At 37.5% G+C, this 13,523-nt stretch overlaps 1 protein-coding gene across 2 annotated transcripts in view; it reads left to right on the top strand.

Annotated features, from left to right (window-relative positions):
* erlin2 (ER lipid raft associated 2) overlaps positions 1 to 13,523 on the top strand; it is a 39,929-nt gene that overhangs the window by 5,740 nt on the left and 20,666 nt on the right. For both annotated transcript variants that reach the window (XM_033972431.2, XM_055223977.1), the window contains exons 3-6: positions 2,539 to 2,620; positions 2,712 to 2,758; positions 4,808 to 4,869; positions 5,791 to 5,916. In XM_033972431.2, coding sequence (XP_033828322.1) covers positions 2,539 to 2,620; positions 2,712 to 2,758; positions 4,808 to 4,869; positions 5,791 to 5,916 — 317 coding nt within the window. The remainder of the gene's footprint in view (positions 1 to 2,538; positions 2,621 to 2,711; positions 2,759 to 4,807; positions 4,870 to 5,790; positions 5,917 to 13,523) is intronic.

Below are 13,523 nucleotides of genomic sequence, written 5' to 3'. Positions count from 1 at the left end.
AATGGCTGGTCTTTATCCAGATTCAAATCCCAGAGAAAATGGTTTTGGCACAGGGCCGCTGTTTAACATGCTGCTTCTGAAACGGACCAGTGGGTTCTAGATGTTTACACAACACAGGATTGCTCAGTGTTTTTTAGAATATCAGAATTTTGTCAGATGAGCTCATTCTGGTTTTTGCACAACTGTCTTTTTAAATGTGATTTTTCATGTCACGCACAGGATACACTTTGGATTACAGCGTTAAGCCCATCACACACTACAGGATTTTTTTGTCTTAAACAATTTCTAAACGTGCAACAAAAAGCGCAGCCCACAGACATGAGGAGAATTGTATGAGATTTAAAAGACTACAGCGAAGAGACCGCACACCACAAGCTAAAAAAACAAAACAAAACTAGCTAATAAAGCTAGTGCACCTCCATCAGCTGTTTCCTGTTTACAGTAAAACAATGCGCTTTGAGACTCTAGTGTGTTCAAAATATCAGAGCATTGTACTTCTATATTAAATGCAAGTCAAAACTGGGTTGTTATTTGTGAAATGTGGTGGAATAGTTCAGATAAATGCTTTTTAATGCATTGAAAGTTGACGGTAAATTACATCGGAAATAGAGTCATGTTTATTATCTGCAGTAGCTTCATGGGAATTACTTTACGAGAGGTGAGTGAGTAACCTAATTATTTTTCACTATTTCTTGGATTTGTATCTTGCACTTCCTGTGCGTCACTCCGTCTCCCCCAATGCTCTTTTTTTCTTTCTTTTTTTGGCTGGTGCAGTGAAGCGCAGCTGCTTAAAAATCACATATGAAGACCCAAAGTCCAAAAAAGCGCTATGTAACTTCAATGTGTAATAATATTTCAAACTAAAACTTATGTATTTTATAGTAGGCATGTCTGTATATTATTGTGTTGAATTTTGGAGTAAGAAACACATTACTTTAGAGCGTCATTTAAAGTGATAACGCAAAAAAAAAGTTACGTCAAGTCCACCTGCTCAAAAAGACAAACAAAGTGACACACAGACCGGGGGCCGCTTAGAAAATATCTTAGTGCCAAATACTGGACTGACACAGTTTTAGCTACTAATAAATCATGAATTCACCAATATCCTCCAGCCACTTGAATGATGTTCTGTTTATTATAATGGAAAATGCTCATCTGTTTTTAATTGACATTGGCTGGTGTTTCGGATGTGTAAATTGGCGAGACATGGACATTCAGTGCACCATAAAAAACATTGTAAACTGTAAAAGCCCATTATCTCCCGAACCTTTTACTGCAGGTGCCTGTAGGACAAACTGAACCACCACTAATGAGAAAAACCTCATGATGTGCACAAAATAAATGTAGATTTTTAAGTAAGTATAAGCAATTTCAGTATGTTATCATAAACTAGCAGGACAGTACAAATGTCCATATGCAAATTAATATAGATTTGATGACAGCATTTTTGAAATTCTCCTATTTTTACAATCTAACTTTTCCATTCAGGAAATCTCCAACTTTGTCCTGTTCATGCATTTTTTTTTATTTATTTATTTTTTCATATTAGTATCTAGTTCAGTATTAGTTCGGTATTGATTAGTATCTGGGTGTTGCTTTTAATAATGACAACCCTACTGGCCTCTGCCTTGTTTTAATATAATTTCAAAGATTTGTAAAAAGAATTTAATGTTTGTAAATTTGGTTTAATCTATATTTTTGATAAAAACTAATATGAACCATACTAGGCGTGGTATTTATGAAATCCCCTCAAAAGAATGAGACAGCCAAAACAAAATGTTCTGAAAGTAATCTTTTTTTTATTACTATTTGAAAGTGAATCTCAAAGAGACTTGGAAACTCTGGGGTTTAAGGACAACTCCAGTGGGAAACACAACATTTGGTCCTTCTAGGAAACTTCAGCACAGTGAGGTCAATTTCACACATGTCAGTGCGCTCTGTGGAGCGACCCTAGATTTAGTTCTGTTTACTTTACTTTTGGGCCGGCCTTGTTCACATACACTGCATATTATTCACCCCAAACACACACCATGAGCCACGTTTACTGTCACCATGGACTGTGTAGGTTGGCCCAAGGTCAGCTGTGCTCACACCACACTCGCACCACTCCAGACTGGGGCAAGTGCAGCGAGTGTGCTTTTAATGTGAATCATAATGTGTCGGGTTCACACCGGCCCAACCGCATCGCTCTCGAAGTGAATGCTCTTTTGACCTGACAAGGGGCAGTCTGAAAACGAACGTAGTTACATTTTATTTAAAGTGAGATTTATTTATTTTTGTTTTTACGTGAGGGATTTCCAGAGGTTGAACATTTGTGTTGTTGCTTCTCTCCTTCAGATATGGTTTCATTTTTCTAATTTTTGAATAATATAATTTTTAAGTAACATTACTCTTACTTGGACGCAATTTATGGCTACTCTACCAATGCTAGGGATTTTATTTTTTTTTTTAACCTTTACTGGGTTTGGATGGTCTCTGAAACCCTGTCCCCCAGTGTTGTACATTGTGCCAACTCATTTCCTGTGTGTGATCCGACAGAGGGGGGGCGCTCCTGACCACCACCAGTGGCCCTGGCTTCCATCTGATGCTCCCATTCATCACCACATACAAGTCTGTGCAAGTGAGTCCTCTATCCCACTGTCTCTTACTACTACGGTGTGTATATAATATATGTGCTGCTAAATGAACCGTGCTGCTGTCCCTTTGTGCAGACCACGTTACAGACAGATGAGGTGAAGAATGTTCCCTGTGGGACCAGGTGAGATCACATGTACTGTTGGACTTTGAGTGTTTCAGAGCAGATGAACAGGGGCTGCCATTACAAGTTCACCAAAACCTGTTTTAATATCTGATTTCTAGACATTTAAAAGGACTTAAAGGACATGCAAACTGTACAATATGATGCGGATTATCACAGGTACCATGATCAGAAATAAATCTGATGATTTTTCTGTTTATATTTCAACATCTTTTATCTAAGACAATCTGATAATGATCAGACACTGAGTCACCGCAGCCAGTTAGAAATCGTTTATTGCGCAAAATTGATTCATGTGAACCTGAACCCACATTATTCCAATGTCTGTCTTGTTAGTCTTTCTTTTAAGTCTGTTTACATCTCCAAAGCTCAAAATGCTCTGTTTCATCCATGATGTCATCAAGTGGTAGTTTTCAAGTTAACGACTACCTTTATCTTTAGTTCAGTAAAGATTGGAAATTTCAGGGCTGAAATTATCCAAATGATTCTAGTGAAGTTGTATGGAGTTTAAAAACATAGTGGAGCACTTCCTGTATCACCACATGACATCACAAGGTGGAACACACATGTGACATATAATTGACATAAAACCCAACTCCAGGTATGTTTTGCTGTTTTGATGTTTGTGATGTAATCTGGATTTTTACGCTATGCAGAGTTTTAACTCATGTGTTCACATGATTTAGAGTTCTACACTTCTCCAGTAGGTTTGTCAAAAGTATCAAAAATTAGGTACTAATTGATATTAAAACTAGTATTCAAACTATATACTTGTGTAAAGTATCGATACTAAGAAAAGTCAAATTCACAGGACATAAGTTAATCTTTCCTGAATAGGTTTAGATTGATCTTGAGCTGTATCAGAACAAGACACATAAGACACATAGACTAGTATACGCCCATGGACACTATGGAACCTACCAGGACGACTACATGGGAATATAAAAGAAAGTACTATGAGTTTATGTTGAAAAAGACAATCTATTGTCTAACGGAAAAGATAAAATATATAAAATGGTTCGGTGTACTAGAATAATTTAATTTAAAAAAAAAATAAATTTGAAAATGTGTTTTCTTTTGTAAATCTCTGTCAAGCTGCAAAGCCTTTGTTGTCCACTTGACTAAAGTTGGTAAAGTAACAAAACTGAAACTAAACAATGAGCACATTGTTGGTTAACTTAATTTTAGTTTGAGAACATTTGGTTTAGAAATGACATGCCCACATCAAAGCCACTGCAAACACAACAGAACTAACAGAATCGCTTCAGCTTGTAAATGTTAGCAACTTTCATGTCCACAACATATCAGTTATAGGATTTAGGTGATTTTGTTTTGTGCAACACTAAGTATAATACCCACTTTCATACCATCACATACTCTCAAACGTAAAGCTTTTTTTTTTTATCTCTGTACCAGGGTTGTCAAAAGCATCAAAAAGCAGATTGATACTAAAATCAAAACTTGATATTCATATGAGCAGATATTTATACTATAAAAGTCACCTTCACAGGACAGAAATGAACCTTTCCTGAACAGCTTTAGAATGATCTTGAGCTGTATCAGAACAAGCATAAGACACATAGACTAGTATACGCCCATGGACACTATGGAACCCACCTGGACGACTGAGGCATTACACAGACACAAGGCCACATGGGAATATAACAAAGTGCTATGATTTAATGTTGAAAATGGCATTCTATTGTCTAGCTAAGTTAGAGTGTTTTTTATTATCATTATGGCATCAGAATCGGTATTGAGTATCAAGTTGATTCCTTAGTATCATTATCGACTTTGATATTTTAGTATCATAACAACAGTACTAGTTAATGTTATCGTGATTATTTGTGGTTTTATTAGTTTGTATTGGGATTTTCATGCATTTCTTATTCTGTAAAACACTTCTGTTAATTACTTTGTGTATAAATTGTGCCCTTATAACAGATTTCCCGACAAAGAAATCTGACAAGGCATAATTTATAATGAAGTTTTATCTTTTAAGAGTGTTGGTGAATGTCTGACCAAGTCTTTGTGGTCTTTTTGCTTCAGTGGTGGAGTGATGATTTACTTTGATCGTATAGAAGTGGTCAACTACCTCATTCCTACAGCAGGTAATATCTCTCAGTCCCCTAAAGCCATTCAAAAACACATGTGTCTGTTCCCCATTGTTTTTCTTAAGGATTTTTCAGCTCTGAGTTGCAGTAACATCCATAAGTTAACAGTAAATAAATCTTGTAGCTGAGGGGCCCACCCTGAGTCATATTTACAGTATTTGTACTCCTTCTTACGCAAATCCTTCAAATGTTTTCAGGGTCCTGTTCCTAGTGACATGGTTTATATAAATTTAGAAATATAGTAGTATTCATAATTGTTACAGCACGACAAATAAAAATATATATGGCTGGCTACTTTACATTGCAAATGTAGTGTTTCCCAAACTGTGGAAAACGGCGTCTCCTAACTTATTGTCTTTAAAGGTACAGTATGTAACTTCCTGGAGATGGCACATCACCTGCATGGTTCCATGGAAATTGAAAGTTAAAACCATACACCTGATCATTCTTCATGGAGATAGATGTGTTTTATGCCACATTAAGGAAGAATATAGCCAAACCAACATTTCCATGGAAACAAGCAGGAGGAGGCCCTCTTCAAGGGCAAATAAGAGTCAGGTTTGTGGAGAAGCAAGCCCACTCAGAGTAAGGATGCATGTTTTTCAGTGCAATCAACGAAAGAAAATTAAATTAAATGCTTTATATTTAGTCTATTTTGGCTAAAAAGTTACATACTGTGGCTTTATAAAAAACTTTTTTTTTGTTTTTTTTTTATTTGTCTTATTCATGATTTAATATAGGTAATTCAAATACTTAATATTTTCATTTTAGGCTAGGGTTTGTCTCGATTTTAGGTAAATTAAATCTTCGACAGTGAGACAGATATAAATGTTCCATGAATGAATAGAAAATAAGTTCCTGTTTTACTGTTTTAAAAGTTGAATATCTCTATTATATTTTCCTTTCTCTTCTCTTCAGTCTACGACATAGTGAGAAACTTCACAGCCGACTATGACAAAGCTCTGATCTTCAACAAAGTGCACCATGAGCTGAACCAGTTCTGCAGCGTTCACTCTCTGCAGGAGGTCTACATCGGCCTGTTCGGTGAGACTGCTGCTTTTCAGTTCATACCTAAATAATCATAGAATTTTAATTTGCTAATCGCTATCCTTTCATTGACTGACTTAGATTTTACCGTGACTAAACCTACAGTCCTCTTGTTGCATTCCTCATTAACTGGGCAATTAATAGAATTTTTATAGAGATTCAAATTCGTTCCTTTCTATTTTTCAATGAACAGCTTGGGTGTTTTTAATGGAGAGGTCTACAACCAGTCCTGTCAGTAAAAACATGTGGTTTGGAGCAGCGTTCAGACTTTAGGGGACAAATTTGACTGATTTCGTGTTAAATTGCACTGATTATATGTCAGATTTCTTATTTTTTGTAGTAATACTGGAATAGTTTTAGTTGGTATAAAGGTATAGTGTGTAACTGTGTTTGCATGTCACCTGTATGATTCCTTGGGAAAGTTAAAATCATACTTTGGAACTCCATGCACAAGTTTTATGCCATACTGTGGAAAATTATACATTTCCATGGAAACAAGCAGAACAAGAGAACTCCTGAATTTCTCTTGAATGTTTAGGCACTTTATTAAGCAGCGCTGGCACTTTTATGTGTTGCTGATTTTTAATTCTGTGCATACTGGTGTATCTGAATCACAATAAAGTCTGTACGAGGATGCCCTCACCCAGGCCAGATAAGAGTCCGGTTTGTGGAATTGCAAGCCTGTACAGTAGGGACTCATGTTTTGTCAAGTTTTGCTGTTGCAATAAACGCAACCAGAAAAAAACAAAACATGCTTTTATTTTAGTCTATTTTTGGCTTAAAATTTACATACTGTGGCTTTAAAAAGACAAGATGAAAATCAAATTGTAAATTGTTTTTTGTCATATGTCATTTTATCATTTTGGCCATCCATCTCTCCTACAGTACACACAGCAGCTTTGTTGTTTATGTAAAGTCATAAACTGCAGGCGGTGAGAAGCTTCAAAGCACTCCAGATTTATACTTTGTCCTCTACATTTTATAGAAACCACTTCACCCTCCACAGCTGTTTTACATATTCAACTCACTGCTGCAGTTCTCTACCCCCAGTGAATCAGGGTAATTGTAAGCCAGACTACATCCCCACAACATGTAGCTCATTTTGACAAGATTGTAAATACTTACTGTAGACTACACCAAAACAACTCGGCTTCATAGCAGTTAATGTAAATGTTTTGGTCATTGTCAGAATATGGCTTAACTTGATATAAAACTGTAGTTTATCATAATCATAAGTCAGTTATGTTCTAGCAGATGTGACTTATCAATAACAGCAAATCGAATTTCAGAAATGGTTTAACTTCAAATGTTTTAAAGGGTCTATATTATGCAAGGGCTTTTTATACACAATAGCAAGCCTGTGTGTTTCCTTTGATACTGTTTAGTAATTTGTGAAGAGAACCCCAGCTTTACTCACTTATGAGTAATGTAAAAAAGGCCAGAAATCAAATGACCAGCAGAGGGCAGTGTAGTGCAGTCGTTAAAGTAATTGTTCAAACAATAAAAATCATCTAAAAAGACGGCATTATGCAATTTTTTTTTTTTTTTTTTTGCCATTTTGTTATAATGTTGTTCTCTTATCAAAACATGCCTCAGGAGATGTCATCCATGCATGTTTGAGTATCTGAGCAAACTCCCGGACACTGTTCAAACCCTCCTTTTAGTTAGCTGTAACATTCTGTCCAATACTCGGCCCACAAGCTCACGTTACCCACGCTCCCACACGACAATTCTCCATAAATATATTAAAGCATGATACAAAACTGTACAGAGCAACTTGACAAACCTGATGCGATGTGTAGTAGGTTCATACATGCAGATGGTGTTGTGATAGCGCTCTGAAGGGGGAGTGAGGGAGCAAAGAGAGGAGAGACTCAGAGTATCACAAACACAAGTGAATCCCCCATAGAAGTAAAATACTCCCTCTTTAAGTTTAATCTATAGTACACCAAAATGTAGTCCTTTTTTTTTTTTACCTCCCTGTATATGTTCCATTAACTGGACTTTATCATTCAGAACGTTTGATTTCATAAAGTGGGCCACATACTAGAGGAATGCTAATGTTTAAACAATGGAAAGTTGTGTTATGGTATCATTAGTATTCATAAATTTGCCATGTTTGTTCTTAAAATAACCCTAATACTAAAGTTTGACCTAGGGACACGCTCACAGCAAAGTCTCTGCAAACCAATAGAACTAACAGACTGCTTCATCTTGTAAATGTGAACAAATTTCATGATCATAGCAACATATAATTTCTGATTTTTTATGTTTTTTTTCACTCAAAACCCTTTAAAAACTCTTGTATGATATCTACTTTCATAGCATGTACAAATGATACTCGAGCTGTATGTTACTAGAGATTTACTACAGCTTTCCTGGAAGTATCTGACAAGGCGGAACTATAAACTCATATTTCTCCATGAACAAACAATACAGACATAAATCTGTGCTATTTTCTTTTTAAAATCTCTTGCTCCAAACCAGATGCTTTTATTGACAGAGGATTGGCTGTAGACGTCTCGATTTAAAACCTCCAAACTTATTATTGATGAGTGGACATAACTGATTCTTGATCTTACGATTAAAGGGCCCATATTGCGCAATTTTCTGATCTCTGTTATGATGTTGTTTCCTCATCGAAAACATCCGTGGAGGTGTGTTTTGTTTCATTCACGCATGTTTAACACACAAACCCTGCATATTTAGGCTGAATTCTTCTCTCTGTTCCACCTTGTGATGTCATGTGGTAATACAGGAAGTGCTCCACTGTGTTCGTAAATTCCATACATCTTTACTAGCATCATTTGGATAATCAGCCCCTCATATTTCCAATCTCTACTGAAGTAAAGATGAAAAGTAGTTGTTAACTTGAAAACTACCACTTCATGACATCACAAGGTGGAAAAGAGCATTTTGAGCTTCAGAGATGTAGACAGACTAACAATGCAGTTACTCAAACATGTATGAATGAAAAAAACCACAAATCAAAGTATGCTTTTAATGACCTTTTAATTGGAATTTGAAAGGAAAAGCCTAATCTGTCGTATGCACTTTTTGAAACTAATTGGTCAAGTGTAGGTTTTTCCCTTGAATTCACTTTGGTGGGCTAAGTCACTAGTCCAGCTCCTAATCAGATGCTTGTGTTTTTAATGGCGCATTCCCGTCTTTGAACAGAGCAAAACACTTCCTCTGACTCACTTTAAGTCTAATGAGAAAATGCCATACTACTCCTCACACCTCCAATACATACAAGTGTTTCTGTCCTTACTCGCTCACTATGGCATGTGCTGTTACTTTTACAAGATGCAAGTCCTAAAATAAAGTTTCTATGGAAGACTGGTACGAGTCTGTTTAACTTTTGACCAATGCTGCCAAAGGGAAAATTGATAGTGGAAATGAAGACAATGTACAAATGCTTGTCCATTGTCTCCTGGTCACTGTCTACTGTTTTTTCTTTCGGAAGATGCAGGGGCATCCCCTACTGGATGCAATCAGGGCAGTCTTTTGTGATGTCACCAACTACTTGAAATTGCTGTGGCCACTGAAGGCAGCACATGCTTAGATTTAGGCATTTTTGACCAGAAAGCTGAAAATGTACCTAGTTGGCAGTTGCCAAAAATGACCAGGAACAATAGCCAATGCTATTAATTGATTTAGAAAGTTAAACTGGAACAGACCACCACAACTCCATCCTACTGTTGCTTATATAAATATAATTATATTTACTGGCTTATTTTATCACAATGTACTGCTTTTACTATACTCTGTAAAAAAAAAATTGAGTTATTTACAGAATAATGTTGGGTACCCTAGGCTATATACATTTTTTTTTTCATATTGCAAAATGCTATTTTTTCACCAATACAGTTACAGTAAATGTATCTGTATTGAGGGCTGACACAGACAATGCTTTGTCAAATTTATAAAGCAGCTGTTGTTAGCTGTTAGCAGGGCTAGCTAGCTGTAGTTAGCTTTGCTCATTGAAGAATTTGGATGCTTGGAACACATTATGAAACTGAGGAATAAGTTAGTAATAACTAGAGCTGTTATTAGTGAAAAATGGGTACTGCTCTTTAACAGGAAGAAATATTGCTAATAATTAGCAAATTAAAATGCCATAGTGGGTACAGCATGTGCCCCAAAACCTTAAGGTGATTCTTAATAGTATTCCCGTTATTTAATACTATTCTGTTTGCACTCATGCAGTTGAAACACTCTAAATTTTTATGTAACCTTTATATACAAACTTTATAACCCAGAGTTATGAACTGTTACATACAAATCACACTTATTTTTGACGCATTTATTTTCACTAATAACATGCCTGCTGGTTTCTATACAATTCTCCAGCTGCAACTTTGCCCTGTAATAACTTGTTTGAACAAATAAACTATGGGGCCTTTAAAATCCCAAATGAGCAAACTTGTCCTTGTTGCCAAGTAGAATCTGTGTGGGCTAAATACCATCGCACAATACACTATAATATAATTGTCCTTGGCAATGCCAGCTTTTGTCCAATCAGATTTTATGATCCGCCTGCAGTACTGCATTATTAGTCTGTTCATCATCATCATCATCTAAAAATGCTCTGTTCCATATTATGATTTTTCACACTACCTTTTGTTTAATAGAGATTGGCACTTCCAGGGCTGAAATTATCCAAATGATTCTAGTGATTCTAGGCGTATGGAATTTAAAAACAGTGTGTTTTTTGATGAGGAAACAACATTATAACATAGATCAGAAAATCCTAAATGAGCCAATGTGACCTTTTTTAAGTTGTGTGGGCTAACTAATACACTATTATTTTATATATATATATATATATATATATATAACACCTGTTCAATTTCTCCTTTATGCAATTATCTAATCAACCAATCACATGGCAGTTGTTTCAATGCATTTAGGGGTGTGGTCCTGGTCAAGACAATCTCCTGAACTCCAAACTGAATGTCAGAATGGGAAAGAAAGGTGATTTAAGCAATTTTGAGCGTGCCATGGTTGTTGGTGCCAGACGGGCCGGTCTGAGTATTTCACAATCTGCTCAGTTACTGGGATTTTCACGCACAACCATTTCTAGGGTTTACAAAGAATGGTGTGAAAAGGGAAAAACATCCAGTATGTGGCAGTCCTGTGGGCGAAAATGCCTTGTTGATGCTAGAGGTCAGAGGAGAATGGGCCGAGGGATTCAAGCTGATAGAAGAGCAACGTTGACTGAAATAACCACTCGTTACAACCGAGTAATGCAGCAAAGCATTTGTGAAGCCACAACACGCACAACCTTGAAGCGGATGGGCTACAACAGCAGAAGACCCCACCGGGTACCACTCATCTCCACTACAAATAGGAAAAAGAGGCTACAATTTGCACGAGCTCACCAAAATTGGACAGTTGAAGACTGGAAAAATGTTGCCTGGTCTGATGAGTCTCGATTTCTGTTGAGACATTCAAATGGTAGAGTCAGAATTTGGCGTAAACAGAATGAGAACATGGATCCATCATGCCTTGTTACCACTGTGCAGGCTGGTGGTGGTGGTATAATGATGTGGGGGATGTTTTCTTGGCACTTTTGATCTGTTTTTATAGATCACCATTTATATGTTTCCTTAAAGTTCATACGGTGGAGTGTACTGTATGGTCATTTTGACATACTTATCACATTCTTAGGTTGACCATGGTTCAAGTTTTAGGAGAATCTTTTCCAGATTGGTTTGTGCATGTTTCTGAACTGCTTCCCAGCGAAGGATTGTGAAGGCGACCAGCACACCCACTACAATCCCACATTTCCCCCTTTTGCTCAGGAGGAGCCCCACACAATCTAAAATAGCCATGTAAGTGTGTGAGTGAGTGTGTGTGTGTGTGTGTGAGTGAGTGTACTTAACCTTCTGCCAGGACGTATTACCAAGCCATGTACAGGGAGGAGAGTCCAAAGCCTAACACCACACCCGGAGTTTAAAACCGTTGAACGTCACTGGAGCAAACAAAATACACCTATGGAAATATGTAAAAAGAAAACAAACAAACAGACAAACACCAAAAGTTCAAGGGTTCACCAATCTGGTCTGTGTTAGATGAAACCACTTATGTCCTTTGCCTTCCAACTGGACCGCCCTGTCGGTGCGAGCAATTACTCTGTATGGGCCAGTCCAGCGTGGTCCAGACCACTTACGAGACAGAACTTTCAGATAGACTTCAGAGGGTGGCAACACAGCAGCCTCCTTGGTGGACACCTCCAACCGTTCCATCACCTGAGAAGAAAAACTAGATACCAGATGCCGCAGTTGATTTCAATATGGCTTGTACTGGAGATTTGGAAGGGGCACCACTTACTGTGGTACCAATGTAGCCCCTGGCCCTGGCATCAAATGACCAGTGAGCATTTCATAAGGAAAGAAACCAGTAACTTTGTTAATAGTCTGTCTCGCTGCCAAAAGAGGCAGGGGTAGGGCCTGGAGCCAATTAAGCCCTAAAGCGGAACAGATCTTAGCCAATTTGTCTTTTAGAGTGCGGTTCATGCGTTCCACCCGTCCTTGACTTTGTGGATGATACACAGAACCAAATTTATGACACCGGCCTAGCATTTTTTGTCAACATTTTGAAGAGCATGGTTGTTGAAATGTGTACCATTATCAAACCTAATCAGAGCTGGAAAGCCATGAGTAGGAATATAATGATTAATCATGACCTTGATCAACAGAAGAGGCATCCTCGCGGTTCACAGGATAGGCTTCAGGCCAGATACATTCTAAGCTGTTTCATTTAGTTTAGGTTAGTTTACCATTTGTGTGTCAGGTTTGGGTCTAGGTGTGAGCTTACTTACCTTGGTGAGTGCTAAGCATGCCACAGCACAGCTGTGTGCCACACGTCATATCTCCTCGACTGCTTCCAGTTTTTTACTCGGTGCCTTTTTCTGAAATATACTTGCCTTTTGTCTCTCTTTTGTGGTCTGCCCCATCACATACTGTGCTTTCTCCTCTCGTCCTATCCACAACTTACACATATTTCCCCAGCATGGATCTGTCCTCATGTCTTTGGGCATACTTACCTGGGCGCGAATCCATTCTTTATTCAACCTTTCTTTTCCTTTTCTCGATGCCTGACAGCACTTGCTCCTCCACTTTTTGCCACGTATTTAACCATTCTCCATCCAGCGAGTCCTTGTTCCTCTAGTTGCGGACATCCGCCAAACTCTTCACACTCTCTTGTAAACTCTTCATCCATAGTTCTGTTTTTGTTTTTGTTTTGTTTTTTTTCTTTGCTTATTTTTAGTTTTTATTATATTTTCCTTGGTTTTACTTCTGTTATTTTGCTTATTTTTTTGTTTTTATTATATTTTCCTTGGTTTTACTTCTGTTATTTTATCTTTATTACTTTGTTTGTTATACAGGACTTTAACCTGTTTTACTATCAGGACTTTAACCTGAACACGGCCGTTAACCTTTTTTCGTGAGGGACTTTAACCCTCACCAGGGACTTTAACCCTCTACCTTTATTATTTTTGGGGGACCCAAAACTCCCCAGGGAAGTGCTGTACGCACCCAGCTACGTAGGCACACGTCTGCCCACTACACCAGTCCACGGTGGGTCACAGGACTTTA

The sequence above is a fragment of the Periophthalmus magnuspinnatus genome, chromosome 9, assembly GCF_009829125.3.
Source record: "Periophthalmus magnuspinnatus isolate fPerMag1 chromosome 9, fPerMag1.2.pri, whole genome shotgun sequence".
Taxonomy (NCBI): domain Eukaryota; kingdom Metazoa; phylum Chordata; class Actinopteri; order Gobiiformes; family Gobiidae; genus Periophthalmus; species Periophthalmus magnuspinnatus.
This window is presented reverse-complemented; position numbering and strand designations above follow the sequence as displayed.